Source organism: Natator depressus, chromosome 10 (genome assembly GCF_965152275.1).
Source record: "Natator depressus isolate rNatDep1 chromosome 10, rNatDep2.hap1, whole genome shotgun sequence".
Taxonomy (NCBI): domain Eukaryota; kingdom Metazoa; phylum Chordata; order Testudines; family Cheloniidae; genus Natator; species Natator depressus.
In genome coordinates, this window is record NC_134243.1 from 16,262,986 (window position 1) to 16,281,861 (window position 18,876).

At 43.3% G+C, this 18,876-nt stretch overlaps 1 protein-coding gene across 4 annotated transcripts in view; it reads right to left on the reverse strand.

The window, feature by feature from the left end:
- The window catches only part of EEF2K (eukaryotic elongation factor 2 kinase), a 51,811-nt gene extending 33,135 nt beyond the window's left edge, over window positions 1-18,676 (reverse strand). For 2 of the 4 annotated variants that reach the window (XM_074965313.1, XM_074965309.1), the window contains exons 1-2: window positions 10,539-10,718; window positions 2,098-2,422 (exon numbers count right to left, since the gene is read on the reverse strand). In XM_074965313.1, coding sequence (XP_074821414.1) covers window positions 2,098-2,343 — 246 coding nt within the window. In that variant the 5' untranslated portion in view covers window positions 2,344-2,422; window positions 10,539-10,718. Of the gene's footprint in view, window positions 1-2,097; window positions 2,423-10,500; window positions 10,719-18,655 lie in introns of those variants that run through there. The other 2 variants (XM_074965312.1, XM_074965310.1) reach the window with 2 other exon arrangements.
- Window positions 18,677-18,876: the final 200 nt, after the last annotated feature.

The window sequence follows — 18,876 nt, forward strand, 5'->3', positions numbered from 1 at the left end:
AAGGAAAAGAAGTAATGGGCTTAACCTGCCACAAGGGAAATTTAGGTTAGATATAGGAAAAATTTTCTAACTATAAGTGTAATTAAGCTCTGGAATAGGCTTCCAAAGGAGGTTGTGGGAATCCCCAACACTGGAAGTTTTTAATAACAGGCTGGACAAATACCTGTCAGGGATGGTCTAGGTTTAGTTGGTCCTGACTCCTGTCTTAGCACAGGGAGGTGGATGTAATGGACTCTCGAGGTCCTTTTCAGCCCTTGATTTCTATGATTGTATGTTCTGAAAGTCTACTGTAGATAAGGCAGTGTTTAACCTGTGCTCCCTCCTAGGCTTCAACTCCACCAGTTTAAACACACATTAAATTCTAAGCTGCATTGTCCACACTAGAATTTTAGGTCTTGCCCTCACTAGAAAAAAAAAAGTAAATTTTTAACATTAACACATGTTAAAATACTAGTATAGACAAGGCAGTTGTAGCTGGTTGAGGTTAACCGTGTTTGTGAGCCGAGGGATTACGTCAAATAGCAAACGTTAAAAACATCGACACTAGGATTTTAACATGTTGTCATTGGGTGCCCACCTCTCAAGCGTGCCTTCATAGCCCAAGGTCAATTTGTAGGCAGCTTGCTTCTGTTCCCCTTTCAAGGGGCTTCTCGAATAGACTCCACATGCAGGCTTTCTGTCCAGTACCACCCCTCCTTGGGGTCTGGTATTATTAACAAAACAGTTTGAAATAAGAAGTCTCCTCAAGTCCATTTGTCTACCCTCTTACTGGTCACTCTCAGGCCTTTCCTGCCTGTAATCTCACTTGTCTGTAGTCTCATTCTCCAGTCCCAGGCTCCGCTCTTGTAGCATACTTGCTCCCAGTAGCCTCTGTATTCCAGTGTGGTCTCCCTGAACATTTTCCCCTCCTCCCAGATTCCTGCTGCTCTTTATAGGGAAATCAACTAATCCCAGCTCAGGCAATTACCAATTGCCTCCTTGGTAATTAGGGTAGACTGGCTCCAGGCCTCTACCGCTTAGGGGTAAGCCACCCTGTTACACATCTGTTAGCTAATGTGTGTTAAAAATACACCCTTTTTCCTAGCGAACACGAGGTCTTAGAAGGTGTTCGCTAACACTTGTGAACAATACACATTTAAATGCTGGTCTAGACAAAGTTTAAGAAGTGTCCCAATTTAGCAGAGTCCTCAGTTAAATGGAGTACATTAGGAGGGTCTATAACTTGAGGACAGACGACAGTTGTGGTTCTCGAGGCTCTGAACTGTGACACTACCCTCCCCGCCCCATCCCAAGGGCAATCAGGAGGGCAGCTATGGAGACTCTACACCTGCTAGGGAGCCTCCAGATTAGAGGGGTCTCCAGTAGGAGACTTACAGGTGGATTCTGTTCCCTTTGCATTGTCTGACTGGTGCAAAGGGAGCAGAATGGGGCAGAGGATCTGCCCCACAATATGCACTGACTTTGAGGTTGGGGGCAATGTAATATGTTTGGCCCTCAGGCGGAAATGGTTGGATACCATTGGAGCACACTGTCTGGGGCTGGTGGTGGAATTTATCGTGAAATTTAACATCAGAGCTCTATTATCAAAATGTAGAGCGCCCACCACAAGAAACACATCTAAACCCAACTGTCTAAATGATGTTCATTTATGTTGTCTCAAAAATTATGATTGGTTTTGTTCAAATAAAGATACTCAACTCAGGCACATTGCTTTGCTTGATATCATTCATGACAGAACATCTAGTCTTACAGCCCAAGTTTTTACATTAATAATATTGCATTAGAGTTACAACAAACAGCATCTTTGAAAACAGCAAATCCATCTGTTTGGGTTTTTTAAAGCAGGTGAACTACATCAGCTGTGCAGTCTTAGACTCAAACCTGCTCGTGTTCCAGGTATGGAGTTCCCACTGAATTCAAGTGGAGTTTTGTAAGTGAATCAATGACAGGATCAAGGTACTGGCTTAATTGACTTAACTACAAGTCTGGAAAAATAAAAGCTGTAATTTTCATGGAAAACTGTTAGTTATAAGAAATGAAGCAGCTAGAGAGAGAAATGAGATCAGAAGCCTATTTAGGCTTGAGTCTAATGCTTACCTTAAAATTGAATGAGTTTCTAGGAGAAGAGGTAGAACTGTAATGTTCATCTTTTGCTAAGTTGCTGTAATAATTGGCGACTTTGTTGTTTGCAGCCTTGTTAGATACTGGATCATCCGTTATCGGGCAGATGTAATAACTATCCTCATCCTCACTATCAGCATCAGGATAATTTCCAGAGACCGCTTTAGTTGACCTGGCATCATCAATACCTTCCATACGAAAGATAAGGTCCTCGTCCGCCATGTTTGTGGGAGGTTGGTTTAATTCGTGCAATGATTAAAGTAGCCAGTATTACAATACACATTTGAAATGAGGGAAGAACCTGGGAGAGAAAAAGAATGAAATTAAAGAAAATCAAAGGTCCTGTTCTTTAAAAAAAAAAAAAAAAAAAAGCATGAAGCCAAAATTTATGCTGGCCAGTATTAGCAAAAATTAGTCAATAATCTGTACATGGGTGTGTAAAATGGGTATCTGGACACCTAAATATGCCTCTCAACACCAAATGCAGGATCTGAGCTCCCAATTTAGCTACCCAAGTTTAAAATTGTCATAGGATATAGAAAAATTGGCTCAGAATAAGAACAGAAATTTAATATAAAATCTTAGGGACTGCAAATAAAATCTGATTACTCTAGTTTATCTTTAGTAGCATTCCAGGCTCCATTTATCAACTTCCTTCTTTGAACATATCTACTCTTACTTGTTTAAAAACTTTGGGCCTGATACTACAGTTTTTACTCAGGCAAAACTCACACTGACTTCCCCATAACTCTCTGTATTTTGCCCAATCCAAGGACTTCAGGATCAGGCCCTCTGTTTTCCAAAGGCAGCTTTTCCATCAGGGGATTGCGTACAAATGGAAAGCACAGAATAGGATTAGCACAGAATAGGATTAACAGACTCCAGGGAAAGGGGCTACAGAATATTACTGGGAGTGGATGGGGAAGGTGAAACCAGAAAACACTTTCTGTGCCAGGAAGGTTTTGTATTACTCGGCCCCCAGCTCACATGGGCTAGTCAGTCCAAAGTAAATCACTGTGTGTGTGCAGCCAGGATGCCACAGGTGTCCTCTGAAGTGAGGACAAATGAGGCTGTCAGACAGTTGCTGCTGCTCTAGCCATTAAAGTGAATTAAAGGAGTCTAAGTGGGGAGGGAATGCACAGGAGAGTCACACTTCAGTGCTCTTCTCTGGCTTCAAATCTCATTCTGATTCCCTTCCCAATAGGGATGCTCTTGCTGTCAGTTCCTGTAACTGAAACTCTCCAGAGAACTGGCTGGCTTGCTCAGTGCTAGGCCCTTCCCTTTGGATGATCCACAGGAGCCTGGAATTGGCAGCCTTCAAGTAAGAATATTTATTTACATTATTTTTTCTTTCCTCTCTTGATTTTGTTCATTCCTAGCTGGTGATAAGAGCCTTAACCAAAACTTACTGAAGGCAACAGAAAGGTTCTTGCAGATTTCAGTGGTCTACGGAACAGGCTCAGAGTCTGGGATGACACTAGTTCACACATACCAAATGTCTCTATCTGGCAAAGACAGGCCCTGTGTTGAAGCAAAACTGTCAAACTTTTTCCACTCTATCCACCCAAAAAGCTGTCCTAATCCAATGACTTTTAAAGGCCAATTTCTGTTTTCTCCCCAGAGCTCAGAGGTTGGTAGACAAAATGGTATATTTTAGCAATCTCCCTTTGTTAGCCACTGTAGGTAGTTTGTGCATTTTATCATAGAGACATAGGATGGGAAGAGACTTCCTGCCTCACTGAGTCCAGGCCCTTGCTATTGCAGGCAACCCTGTCATATAATCACCTTCATAATTTTAACCTGGAGCTTGATAAATTTAAGTAAGTCTCTTTCCCCCACCCCACTCCTATTGGACGGCTGTTCCAGAGCCTCCAGACCTATCTATCATAGTGTTTAGACACAATGCATCAATAGGCACTTCAACCATAAATAATAAATTGAGCTAGTTCTATCAACTCCCTGGTGCTCCCTGCTTCAGCAGCCTACTCCATTTGTTCATTATGTGACGAAACCATTAGCATCTAGCTCATATTCTCTAATTCCTGCCCCTGGTTTTGTATTCTTTTGTAATAAACAGGCCTGGGAGACAATTATCAAGCCCTTTCATAGCTAAAGAGAAAACGAAACAAAATGACACCCTGCTGGAAGATCACTATGAAGTCATTTTTCTTTTCTCCCTGGTTCCATGATCTTTCTTCATAACTAAACTCGATGGTCCAAAAACTTTGCAAAACCAAGGAACCTTCCCGAATACTTATCAGGATCCCAAGGGGTAAAGCTAGCTTACATAAAATGGCATAGTCTGCAGACCACCCTTAGTCTCCTGGGCACAGATGTAACCCCACTACAGGTATCAGCATGTAATAGGCCATCTTTATCTGAACAGCCTCCACTCAGATTAAGATGGAGCATCACACACTGGCTTAGACTCCACTCCCATGTGAAAGATGGAGTGATGGCAGGATAGATCATAGAACTCTGTCTGTCACACTGAGCCTGGGAGATGCATTTTGGCCACACCTGACTTAATTTTTTTAATATTCCAGTTATTTAATTTCCTCTGCATTGTCTCCACAACAGGAACTCTGTCTTTTCTAAGGTGAAGAATACAACATGAATCTAATCTACTGTTAATTTTTATTACCTTCTAAGTAGGAAAACTCTGGTTTCAAAGTTTCAGTTACTTCTGCAGAACTGTGTAATACAGGAACTGACATCACAACAGCACATGCAGAGTTGGAATGCACAGTGATCTACTTCTGCCCACAGTCTGATTATGGATTTGGGGTAAGGGCAGATCATCTCCCATCTTTGCTCTTAATTTAGCCTGCTTTCTGCAAAACCAGGGGTGTTTTGCATGAAGAACAAACTTATTTCAAGCCTACCTCCCCCTTTTTAAAACTTTGCTGCATTTTTTAAGAACACTACCCATCGCAGCGCCTGCTCCTCTTCCTAATAAGCTTACACAAATTGTTGATATTCTGAAACAATAGTAGGGCTCTTTAATTATGTCCATCAGAAATTTCACAGACGGTAATTATTCTAGAGGAAAATAACTGTCCGTCCCATAATACTTTCCACATGAGCTCTCAGGCTGCAAAAGATTGAACTTGTAACTCTCTCACTGATACGCACAGCATAACCTTCAGGAGGAAAGATTTAAAATGCCCTTAAAATTAATATAAAAGGTCCAAAGTGTGGCACATAGCAGTTGGCCTGTGTAAGGAGCAGTGTGAAGCCACACTACCCTTGGGGAGCTCAGCCAGGCACAATTGCTCCTGATGCACCATCCTTTGGGGCTTGTCTACATGGGAAAGTTTTACTAGTTATACCAGAATAATTACACTGATATAGTTATACTGGTATATCATTTTAACTTAGTATTATTCCCTGGATGGATACTCTGATGGCATTTTTCAGTTAGCGCAGACCCCTTCCAAAGTGACATATGCTAAACCAAAAAAAGACCATCTCCTACTGCAATAAGAGTGTCCAAACAAGGAGTGATACCAATAACTATAGTGGTTTAAATTCACACCTTAGCTTACACTGATATAACTTTCCTGAATAGACAACATTTAATCTAGAATGTATAAGGCATGTCACAATCCAGCCTGAAATGAAGTGTCTTTCCAAATGAAAATAAGAGAGAGAGACTGATTTTTGGAAAGTACAGAGAATCCTGCCATATTTTCATTCGTTTTAAAAGTGCAGACAAATGTAGACAATAATTTAGTCAACAGCAATTGGAATAGGTCAAAAATCAGAGCACTCTTCAACAAAGTATCCTTTGTTAATTTAATTCATCACTATGATGTGGTCACTCTCCCCATTTAACTCCTATGTTCTCGACTTCCTTACAATTCCCTGCTATAACGTGGAGACGTTTCCTGAAAAATTGGCCACAGTCAGCACTGAATCATTCTCTCCGTTATTAACTGCATTAATTCAGCAATCCAGGCCCTTGCAAACAGTGGGGATAGAGGATGACACAAGGTGGCACTGAGTTCCAAAGTTATAAAAAAGCAGGTACAATCTGATCCATCACTCTTGGGACTAGGAATCAACCTGTTACAAATCTTCCTGTTCTGACACACTAAAGCACTTCACCATCTGATTTCACATAGGTCAGTCACTGACTGAAATTACAATTGGTCTACTTCTATTGCAAGCTATACTGTATGTATCTCAGTTAAAAATATGCCACAACTAGTTTATTACAGCTCATTTAATGGGACGAGTAAAATGAAATAAAAATATGACACTTCATCAGTTTTTAAAACTTTGGTAAGTGACTGTTAACATTTTAAAAGGGACAGAACAAGTAGGAGCTGGATCTTACTGTACTCACTACTAACAGAACAGTGCAGAAAGCAAAAATTCAGCAACACGATGCAATAACATCACATGTTTATATTAAAACTAGTTAATCCTTTTCCTATAATTCCAGAACGAGTCAGAGCAAGTGTCTCTCAGAGGCTTTCAATACATATAACTGCTACCAGAGCAAATAATAATGGACATCATGTGCACATCAAAAAGAGAAGCTATGTGTGGACTCTTCTATTACTGTAACTTCACATATCCAATTACATCAATTCTAGAGAAACTGTATGTGGACGGCTGAACACTGAAGCCCTCAGAGCTGCGTTACTCACTAGAGCAATAGTGGAACAATGGGAACCATGTTTCCTGAGGCTCAGGTTCCACCCACAGCAAGGGGTGAAGATTTTCATGCTTATCTTCCTTGAGAGACTATTAATGATGATTCAGCAGAACTCAAACAGATACATTGTTATTAATTCAGCTCCATGTTGGGATAGCTGTGGATTTCACACTCTTACGTGTAGAAGCAATGCACCAGGCAGGTTTTACCGCCCTTGATAATACCCTGATGATTTTCCATGTTTTCCTGGCTCTACGCCCCCCTCACCCTCCACATACACACTCTTGAAGTCCCATATTAGAAGACTCTTTTCAAAGCCCACTGACTCGAGTCCTCAATAAGCCTGAAAGGGTCAGTCACGCTTCTGAGCAATGTGAGGTACTCAGCCCAGGCTGCTTGTGTCTCTAGAATGACAGAGTGAGTCCTGGGATCCCTCATGGGAGCGCAGGGACACCTCTCGGGGTGATATTGTGTCTACTCACTAGCTGCAGTAGCGTGCCAGTTCCAAGAGTCTATAAGGGCCAACCAAATATAGCTTCTAAAACAGAGAAAGTGACATTTCAGGCCTGGTGTCACAGGGGCAGCTCCATTGCACCTGTTTCTGCTAAGGCTGAATTTGGCCCATCAGATATATTTGTTGCCCAGCAACCCCAGATTAGGAACATGCCCCTCATTATACACGATCAGATTTCCTCCTGATATGCCAGTTTGTCTCCCCCTCTCAACTTCCTGCCTTTTTTTTCATACTGCTTCTAAACTTAAAACAGATTCCCCCTTCCCATGAGCTAAGAGACTTCCTGAAATTAACAGGAGTTTTTTCCACTGACTTTAATGGGGCCAGGATTTCACCCCTAGTTCCTGCTCTACCCTAGCTCTCATCCTGTCTCAAACTGTCCTCCCAAGCGAAACTGACAAAGTTGATGCCCAAGATGCAAAGATCTGGAACAGTGCAAAACAAGCTTCCAAATGTTCACAAGGGGATTAGCTGAGTTTAAACAAATATTTGTTGGTAAATTTGTCAGTGTGAATTTTGGCAGGCTCTTCCAGCATAGGCTGAAAGGACACTGGGCAGGCAGATGAGCAGCTTGTTCTGTGCACATTTAGAAGGCAGAGGTGAAATACACAAAGCAACTTCCCTCATCTTCTTCCATAGCTGGAAGCCCCTTGGGTACTAGAGTAATGAAAGTGACAGTGGTTTGCACTTACACCATGTGGTGCTTTATTCATTCAAAATGCTTCATAAACATTAGGTAAAAAATCCTTAAAACACACCTGAGTTACGTATTCCATTTTACAGACCTGGAAAGCAAGACACAGGGAACAGAGATTATCACACACCTGAGGGATTTAGATGCCAAATTTCCCATTTATTTTCATGGGAACTGCAAGTCCAAATCCTTTAGGCAGTTTTGAAAACTCTCCTAGGAGAGTTACAGCCAACTTTTTCAAAACCTGATACTGATTTTGGGTTGAAGCTGCTCCTCAGCTCCAAGTCCCCTTTCCTCACACAGCCAGTAAGAGCCACAAGGCTCCATGGCTGGCAGAGCCCTCAGGGGAGCCCTCCTGGCACACAGCCCCAAGCTAGCTCTCTCCCTGCACACAGCCTTGACTTACCCCTCTCCCTGCCTGCTGAGCTACCCCACTGCCCACACACAGCCCCTAGCTACCCCTCTCCCTGAGCTATCCCCCTGCCCACACACAGCCCCTAACTACCCCTCTCCCTGCACTGTGAGCTACCCCCCTGCCCGCACACGGCCCCTAGCCACCCCTCTCCCTGAGCTACCCCCCGCCCACACACGGCCCCTAACTACCCCGTCCCTGCCCTCTGAGCTATCCCACTGCCCGCACACAGCCCCTAGCTACCCCCTCCCTTTCCCCTGAGCTACCCCCCTGCCCGCACACAGCCCCTAGCTACCCCCTCCCTTCACTCTGAGCTGCCCCCCTGCCCGCACACAGCCCCTAGCTACCCCTCTCCCTGAGCTGCCCCCCTGCCCGCACACAGCCCCTAGCTACCCCTCTCCCTGAGCTACCCCCCTGCCCGCACACAGCCCCTAGCTACCCCTCTCCCTGAGCTACCCCCCTGCCCGCACACAGCCCCTAGCTACCCCTCTTCCTTCACCGTGAGCTACCCCCCTGCCCACACACAGCCCCTAGCTACCCCTCTTCCTTCACCGTGAGCTACCCCCTGGCCCACACACAGCCCCTAGCTACCCCTCTCCCTGAGCTACCCCCCTGCCCACACACGGCCCCTAACTATCCCCTCTCTGCTTCTGAGCTACCCCACTGCCCGCACACAGCCCCTAGCTACCCTCTCCCTGCCCCCCCGAGCTACCCCACTGCCCACACACAGCCCCTAGCCACCCCTCTCCCTTCACCCCGAGATACCCCACTGCCTGCACACAGCCCCTAGCTACCCCTCTCCCTGAGCTATCCCCCTGCCTGCACACAGCCCCTAGCTAGCCCTCTCCCTGCCCCCTGAGCTACCGCCCTGCCCACACACAGCGCCTAGCTACTTCTCTCCCTGCACCCTGAACTACCCCCTCCCTGCATTGTTAGGTTTCCTTCTAAAAAGTAGATCACAACTTTTAAGTGTGCTTTTCAATTAGATTCCAGATATTGTATTATTAGGTTTAAACTGAATTATATCTGTTCATTATTGTCTGTAATTCTACCCATCCTTTTTCATTTAAAAAAAAATCTTATTATTCTGTGTACATCAAAATCTGAACTGTTTAGTGGCATTTTCTTTTTGTGACATTTTGGTACATTAATACAGCAAGAGTTTAATAATTTCACTGTGCATACAGCACTCTTCCCCCTTGTGCAAGGCAATGTGTCACATCTCTACGTTGGCAATAAATCGATGTGTCAATGGGAATTTTTTCCCCTCCATCTGTTTGATTTCCCCCCCTCCATACTGTATTCCTTTAGCTATTTGAATAAAGCAGCATGCACGCTGTTGAGAAGGAAATCTGCTGATTAGTACATTTTAGGGTCATTACATCAACAATCTACAGCCAAAACAGTCTGGTAACATCTCATCCTCCACTCTGAAACAGGCAAAAAGCTCCTTGTGAAAAAACTGTCATCGGAAATACAGTTTTACAAAGAGCAAATTACCACTCCCTGATCACTGACAAATTTAACCCCACCCCAACCCACAACAGGCCTTTAATTTCATTAGCCATCAGACGTTTATGAACTTTACATCCGTCTATAACCTCCCCACCCCCGCCTTCTACAGTAACAGGCAGCCCTTGTAAAAAACAGTATAGTATTGGCCTCTGTAAAAAGGAAAGATATAGTATTCTACAGTAATGGTCCTGGTCTAAATACTACAACATATCTGCCACCATTCAAAAGCTGTAAACTGGGGGCATTTACAGAGAAAAACCTTTTAGTGCCATAATGGGAAATTTTTGCAAGGATCGAGTGGGGAAAAAAAAATACTCTAGTATGCTGAATAAGGGCAATCAATTACTACTAAAAATGGGTGTTGAAAATACAAATGTGTCCATGTGTAACGTGCCACACTGAGCGCTAGAGCGGGCACACAGACTGAGCAGGATTTCAGGCCGAGCCGTTTGCCAGCCCTGCCCAGCGAAGCAGCCTCCTGACCCCTTCCCACCGTGCACGGAGAAGATATGCCGCTAACCAGGGAGCCCGGCAAAACCAAGGTGGGGAAGCGGGCTCCACTGCAGATCCTGGCCTACCTTGTGCAGACGGACACACGGTGCAATGCCTGGCCTACCTTGTGCAGACACGCACGGCTCCCGGAGCAGCAGGCCAGGAAGCAGGGCTCTCCTCGCTGCAGCTGCACACAAACCCCGACGAGCGCTTCCCTCCAAGGGTCGCGCGCCAGCTGCTTCCCCGGGGGAGCGCACGCGGACAGCTCGCGTCTCGCCTCGGAATCAGCCCCCTCTCCCTCTCCCTCTCCAGTCCCCGCGGAGGCTGGCTGGCTGAACCCTCCCTCCGCGAGCTGGCGGAGGGCGGTACTGCAGCAGGCAGGCATGGTGCGTGTCTGCCTCACGCACAGCGGCTCTCTGCACGGCGGAGAAAAGCTACAGCTTGCACGGAGTGTGAGCTCCCCAGAGCCTTGCAACAACCCTCCCCCCCCCCCCCACCTAATGCCCTCCGCTTGTTGCCGCTGGCATCGGCCCAGCCTCAGCACATACTGCTTACGATTTGGGGGGTTTCCTGAGTGTTGAAACTAGAGTGTGGCACCCAGGAAACATGGTCCCTCCCACCTGGTCTCGTGTTTGGAGGGACTAATTGGGGACACAGGACAGACATGGCTTTGGGACCGCCAAACTCACAGCATCACCTCCTCCATTCCAGCCAGCAGAATAGTGGGGGGGCCGGGTCATCAGCCGTTGAAGCGACTGCAGGACCCCCAAGAGTCTTTTCCTTCTCATTTTTAAATTTTCTTTCCTGGCGATAATGCTACTGAAAGGTACCAGACAGTTATTGGAGACCTACTCACAAGGCCCAGAGTTCAAAGTACACATTGTGTCCCACCCCTGTTCTGAAGGGAACACCCAAGATAAATGGGTTAGAATGATCAGTTACATGCCCACTGTTTATCTTATCTAGCTGCACAAGGGTTTACACTCTTTACATTAACAAATTTATTTGAGCATAAGCTTTCGTGAGCTACAGCTGTAGCTCACGAAAGCTTATTTTCAAATAAATTTGTTAGTCTCTAAGGTGCCACAAGTCCTCCTGTTCTTTTTGTGAATACAGACTAACATGGCTGCTACTCTGAAACCACTCCTTACATTATTAACCATAATGGGAGCTACACACAGATATTTACACTATAGAATATTCACATATGTCCTTAGGTGTATGTTACTGCCACTGAGGTAAATGAGAGTTCTGTTTGATCTGGCGGCCTTTTCACAAACAAGTAATATACGTTACATATTTTCTAGCCTGCAGTTTGACTTTGCATAATGGTTCACATGGTGAGTCTGCAAGATATTACTGCCCAGATGCAAAAAACAATGCACAACAGTACATGCTGTTTAAAAGCAACATTTTGCCATAAATGTTCCTGAAGAGCATTGTAAACAGTATAGAAGGGGGGAAGGAAAAAAATCCAAAACATTTAATGTTAGTCACCAGTCACAATAGCCACTCAAAAATCAGGTAGGAATACACTGTAATTGTAACAGTAATGAAAAGGAAGGTCATGTGCTTACATAAGGATGTTTCTAATGTGGCAGTTTCAAAAAGCTTCACTTTTTGCTTTGACTAAACCCAACAGAAAAGTATAAGTTACTCTTGACAATGAACTGAGAGACGCAAAGTAAATCCTTGTATGCAATATGAAAATAATATTATTTCATATATAGATATATACAAACATTTATATTCCTGGAATATTGCAGATGAATTCTTACCGAATTGGAGTCAGTGAAATTATGTATTAATTCTCTTTGCCCACTTTACTTGCAAGAACATATCGGAGAAAAAACAAATGGATACAAAAGTCAGTGAAATGCAATACAGTCTACAGAGACCAGTGTCCAGAAAATACTTTCCTTTATATCTCAGATTCAACAGCTCTTTAAACAAAGTAGGCAGATTTATTCCCTGTGGCCAATTCTTGTACAGATTGGTTTTGTGGAAGAAAGTCGTAAGTAATGACAGACATGAATAATAATATTGGTATATTTTAACATAGCACTCTTCAAAATATTGCAATCCAATTTGCTGGACACAGAAAATAATTTCCACTAGTGGAATGTTCCTGTAGCTTCCTATTCTAAATAGCATCCAGCAGGTATAGTCCTGTAATGCAGTAAATAACTAATTAATTACAGCAGATGGCAGATCTACTGCCCTGATCTTTTGCATGTGAATTTCTGTGTGAGCCAATTTCACTTGATTCAATTAAGATTTTATCACTGTTGTGCTTGTTTCTGTCCATTAGTTACCTATATTAGTCAATTAAGAGAGTTTACATGCTATGAAACAGTTTCAAACTTAAAAAAAAAATTCTTATAAACACAGGGCAAAATATTATTGCTTCTTTTCAGAAGTTAAAAATATTATATGCTACTTTAACCACGTACATTCCACACATTTGTATGAAAAGGATGTGTGAAAAAGGACCAGATTGATAACTAATTATTTGTTCACAAAAAGTTATCATTTTGCTGCCTGTGTCTGGAATTCTAATCCCCCTTCACAAAGACTAGAGCTGGGAATGATTTATGCCAGTGCCTATGTTAAGCCTCTGAACGTGCCTACAGGGAAAAATCAGTGTTCCCAGAATCCTGAGATGATTCCAGTCCCAACTGTATGCTTATGTGGTTAATAAAATTACTGTGCCTTCTCTGTAATCAACATGATTTCTGAACGCAGCAACCATCATAATCTCTCTTTTTTTCTAACCATTTCTAACATGCCCTTTACCACGGTTTCTCAGCACCAGAATACAAAGTTACTAATTGCACTACTTTTTGTCTGTAAAAATGACTTTGCTCTCCCTATCTTTAGTTCAATTTCTAAAATGTTATGTGTGTGTGTGCTTTTTAATTTAATCCATCCAAGAGAAATGATACAGGGTTATGCACTCTAAATAAAGTTGCAAAACAGTCTCCATTATAACACCCAGTACATGCTCACTCATAACTTTCTAAAACATTCGCTTGCTGGGCTGAAATTTTCCATGTTTGGTCACTGTCCAAAGCTGAATTTTGTGGAATGTTTGAGCAAAATCCCATTTATGAGTTGGGGCCAATGAAAAAAATGCTATTTTCTCCCTGTAAACAACTTCTGGCTTCATTATATTCAGTTGGCATCTGCTAAAGGTCAGATTCTGCAACCCTTACTCATGCTGAGCATTTACTCATATGAGTAATCTTAATAGGCGTTACATATCCTGAGTAAGTTACAGAACCAGTTCTTACTTCCTTTTGTGATGTCATGTGCAGATGGGGAGAACTGCACAATATCTGTTCTTCTCTGACAGTCCCAGCAGTTGAGATGACAGAGACAGCACTTGCTGTTCTAATGCTACTGCTGAGACTAATATTTCATTGCAGTATGCAGCGCAGTATCCTCCCCTCAAACACAAATTAAAAAACCCCTACCTTAACTGGGGGACGGGGGCGGAATGTGTGTGTGTATGTCTTGGGGGAAATGGATTTTCTGATTTCAGGATCCCTGCAATTTTGGCTGCAGAGTATGCCTTTTCATATAAAAAGCCAAAAGAAGCAGCAGCAGCTAGATTGTGCCATTAATTGATGCAACCCCCTTACAGCCTCTGGCAATCTCATTTCATGCAGAGCATAACCTTTCATTAAAGCAGAAAAATTTCCACCACTTCTTGTTTGTGAAGAAAATCTTCTGAAGCCCACCTCACACTATGCTGCATCTGTGATTTTGTAACAATGTAGAGACCCAGACACCTTAATCACTTACTAGTTAGGCCTCCTGCCATTATAGCCATTGTTTGCATAGCCACAGCACAGCTCCTACTCTGCTACAGAAGCATAGCTGTACATATGCCTTCTGGGAGAACTTGAAGAACAATCCCATAATGCTGGGGAATGAGTGACTAGAGGACATATACGGAGAACAGCACCAGCAGCTTGTTGAGCAATGCACTCTGGGATGTTCTACTGTAGAGGGCTCAGAGGAAGGAGGATTTGTCAAATTGATTATAGAGGCACAGTTGTAGGAAAAATATCCTGTCCTCATTGCAATAAAAATAACGTGCTATGGTTACATTATGCCAGCCTAGACCATTGGCAAGGATGAAACAATAACTGAATGTTGGACACAGCTATGTTTAGAGACACCCATGCTAGTAACTGGTTACAAATTCCTTTAAATATATAGTGTGGCTATAGCTTGAATGTGACCCAATGCAGGATATATTCCTGAGACTGCAGAAAATCTGAAATAATAGCTCCATGAGAAGAGTGAACTAGGCCAGCGTTTCCTCAATCTTTTCAGCTTGGTAACTGCTTATTCAAAGTAAACTGTTGTGATCTCTTTACAGTTATTATAAAAGTAATAGTAAAAATGTATGCTACAACTACTATATTTAACCTCACAAACATTGAATGTTTTGGCCTCCCCAAAGTAACGTCAGACATTTTATATTTTTTGCTTTAGAATGGTAATAAAATTGCCAGGGCCTCACAACCCCCTTTATAGTCTTTCGTGCCTCCTGGAACGGGTGGGGAAGTTGCAACTCTCAGTTGATAAAAACTGTCCTGATATGACCAATTTCTCTCCAACGCTCTCCAGAATAGAGCAACAGCTTAGCCTTCCTTCTGCATGAAGAGGAGAACATCTCTTCATGGATGGATGCATGGATCTTGGGGGACAATCCAACCTAACTGTAGCAGCAAAATACAAAATTCACCCTTCCTCCCACCCCATTCTCCTTAATGAGGTGTGAATTTTGAATACTAATTAGGACACTTTAAAAATAAAATATCAATGCTTAGTAAAATTAGAATTTAAAGACTAACTATCTAAACTAAATTTGTTTAATGAAAGTCTGAACAATTAAAATACTCAAAAGTCAAAAATGCAAAAATTAAGTAGCTTTAACTTACCCATGTTGCACACATATGCTGTATTTTTTATTCTTGGTTTTCAGTTTCAATGTCTTAATATGTTATTAGAAAACAATTTTTTCTACTACAACATATGAGCTTTGCCTTTAATTTATTTGATTCTTTCTTGAGAACATTTGAAATTAATTTCTAGTGGCAGCCTAGCAAATTAATGTCATGAAAGTCTAACATATTAACTCCTTGATCTAATATGTTTAGCAATGCAAGCACAACTTGCTATTTTCCAGTGACTGTGAAAGCTGTAGAAATCCAGTGTGTTAAGAGTGAAATTAGGTTTTGTTGAGAAACTGGTTTCTAAGAGGGCAGCATTTTTTACTCATTAAAAAGGAAAACACCTTGCAGACAGTATCAAACTTGTAGAGCAATTTGAAACTACATTCTTTTAAAATTCCAGGCACGAAATTACCATCAAATTCTTTAGTTTCCTAAACATCCTGTCCTTCATAGAATCATAGAATATCAGGGTTGGAAGGGACCTCAGGAGGTCATCTAGTCCAACCCCCTGCTCAAAGCAGGACCAATCCCCAATTAAATCATCCCAGCCAGGGCTTTGTCAAGCCTGACCTTAAAAACTTCTAAGGAAGGAGATTCTACCACCTCCCTAGGTAACACATTCCAGTGTTTCACCACCCTCTTGGTGAAAAAGTTTTTCCTAATATCCAACCTAAACCTCCCCCACTGCAACTTGAGACCATTACTCCTTGTCCTGTCCTCTTCTACCACTGAGAATAGTCTAGAACCATCCTCTCTGGAACCACCTCTCAGGTAGTTGAAAGTAGCTATCAAATCCCCCCTCATTCTTCTCTTCTGCAGACTAAACAATCCCAGTTCCCTCAGCCTCTCCTCATAAGTCATGTGTTCCAGACCCCTAATCATTTTTGTTGCCCTTCGCTGGACTCTCTCCAATTTATCCACATCCTTCTTGTAGTGTGGGGCCCAAAACTGGACACAGTACTCCAGATGAGGCCTCACCAATGTCGAATAGAGGGGAACGATCACGTCCCTCGATCTGCTCGCTATGCCCCTACTTATACATCCCAAAATGCCGTTGGCCTTCTTGGCAACAAGGGCACACTGCTGACTCATATCCAGCTTCTCGTCCACTGTCACCCCTAGGTCCTTTTCCGCAGAACTGCTGCCTAGCCATTCGGTCCCTAGTCTGTAGCGGTGCATTGGGTTCTTCCGTCCTAAGTGCAGGACCCTGCACTTATCCTTATTGAACCTCATCAGATTTCTTTTGGCCCAATCCTCCAATTTGTCTAGGTCCCTCTGTATCCTATCCCTGCCCTCCAGCGTATCTACCACTCCTCCTAGTTTAGTATCATCTGCAAATTTGCTGAGGGTGCAATCCACACCATCCTCCAGATCATTTATGAAGATATTGAACAAAACTGGCCCCAGGACCGACCCCTGGGGCACTCCACTTGACACCGGCTGCCAACTAGACATGGAGCCATTGATCACTACTCGTTGAGCCCGACAATCTAGCCAACTTTCTACCCACCTTATAGTGCATTCATCCAGCCCATACTTCTTTAACTTGCTGACAAGAATACTGTGGGAGACCGTGTCAAAAGCTTTGCTAAAGTCAAGAAACAATACATCCACTGCTTTCCCTTCATCCACAGAACCAGTAATCTCATCATAGAAGGCGATTAGGTTAGTCAGGCATGACCTTCCCTTGGTGAATCCATGCTGACTGTTCCTGATCACTTTCCTCTCATGTAAGTGCTTCAGGATTGATTCTTTGAGGACCTGCTCCATGATTTTTCCGGGGACTGAGGTGAGGCTGACTGGCCTGTAGTTCCCAGGATCCTCCTTCTTCCCTTTTTTAAAGATTGGCACTACATTAGCCTTTTTCCAGTCATCCAGGACTTCCCACGTTCGCCATGAGTTTTCAAAGATAATGGCCAATGGCTCTGCAATCACAGCCGCCAATTCCTTTAGCACTCTCGGATGCAACTCGTCCGGCCCCATGGATTTGTGCACGTCCAGCTTTTCTAAATAGTCCCTAACCACCTCTTTCTCCACTGAGGGCTGGCCATCTACTCCCCATGCTGTGATGCCCAGCGCAGCAGTCTGGGACCTGACCTTGTTCGTGAAGACAGAGGCAAAAAAAGCATTCAGTACATTAGCTTTTTCCACATCCTCTGTCACTAGGTTGCCTCCCTCATTCAGTAAGGGGCCCACACTTTCCTTGGCTTTCTTCTTGTTGCCAACATACCTGAAGAAACCCTTCTTGTTACTCTTGACATCTCTTGCTAGCTGCAGCTCCAGGTGCGATTTGGCCCTCCTGATTTCATTCCTACATGCCCGAGCAATATTTTTATACTCATCCCTGTTCATATGTCCAACCTTCCACTTCTTGTAAGCTTCTTTTTTATGTTTAAGATCCGCTAGGATTTCACCGTTAAGCCAAGCTGGTCGCCTGCCATATTTACTATTCTTTCGACTCATCGGGATGGTTTGTCCCTGTAACCTCAACAGGGATTCCTTGAAATACAGCCAGCTCTCCTGGACTCCTTTAGCCTTCATGTTAGTCCCCCAGGGGATCCTACCCATCCGTTCCCTGAGGGAGTCAAAGTCTGCTTTCCTGAAGTCCAGGGTCCATATCCTGCTGCTTACCTTTCTTCCCTGCGTCAGGGTCCTGAACTCAACCAACTCATGGTCACTGCCCCCCAGATTCCCATCTACTTTTGCTTCCCCCACTAATTCTTCCCAGTTTGTGAGCAGCAGGTCAAGAAAAGCTCCCCCCCTAGTTGGCTCCTCTAGCACTTGCACCAGGAAATTGTCCCCTACGCTTTAGTCCTTAAGGATGTGTCCATCAATTTTTCTAAGCGAAACATGCTGGTCCATAAATCTCACTTGATTAATAGGAAAAGCAAAGCATATAACTTCACTTGGTATTAATTTTTCTCTCTCTCGCTCTCTTTCACACCACATGCATTTATGCATTTAACGTAGTGGAATTCAGACACTGAGAATACAGACAGATGGTATAGGGATACAGAGAGCTGGTATAATCTATATCCATTTAATGTTCTAAAACTATGGCATTTAGTTACAGAGTTAATTGTTTACCCCCCTAACCACAAAAGAATAGTTGTATCAATTCCTACTGGTATCACAGCAATCACAAAGGTACAACTACCCATGTTATGTCCCATGATAAGGAAACTGAAACTTCCATCCTACAAACCACATTCAGCTCTAGTTATATTTGACAAAACTCTTACTGAAGTCAATGGAAGATGTATCTGCTTACCTAGTGGCTAAATTGGCTCCCCAGGTGAAGACAATAACTGGTGAGGTGCCACAAAATGTCAGATCTTGTTCTGTATAAAACACAGCAGTTAATGCTACCATTTTAATTGGTTTCAATCTACATGGTTGCTCCAAGGCTTCAGTTGGATCTTCTTGATTCCATATCTAACAAACAAACAAAAAGCCAGTCAAAACCACAGCCAAAACCAGTTTTCACCCAGA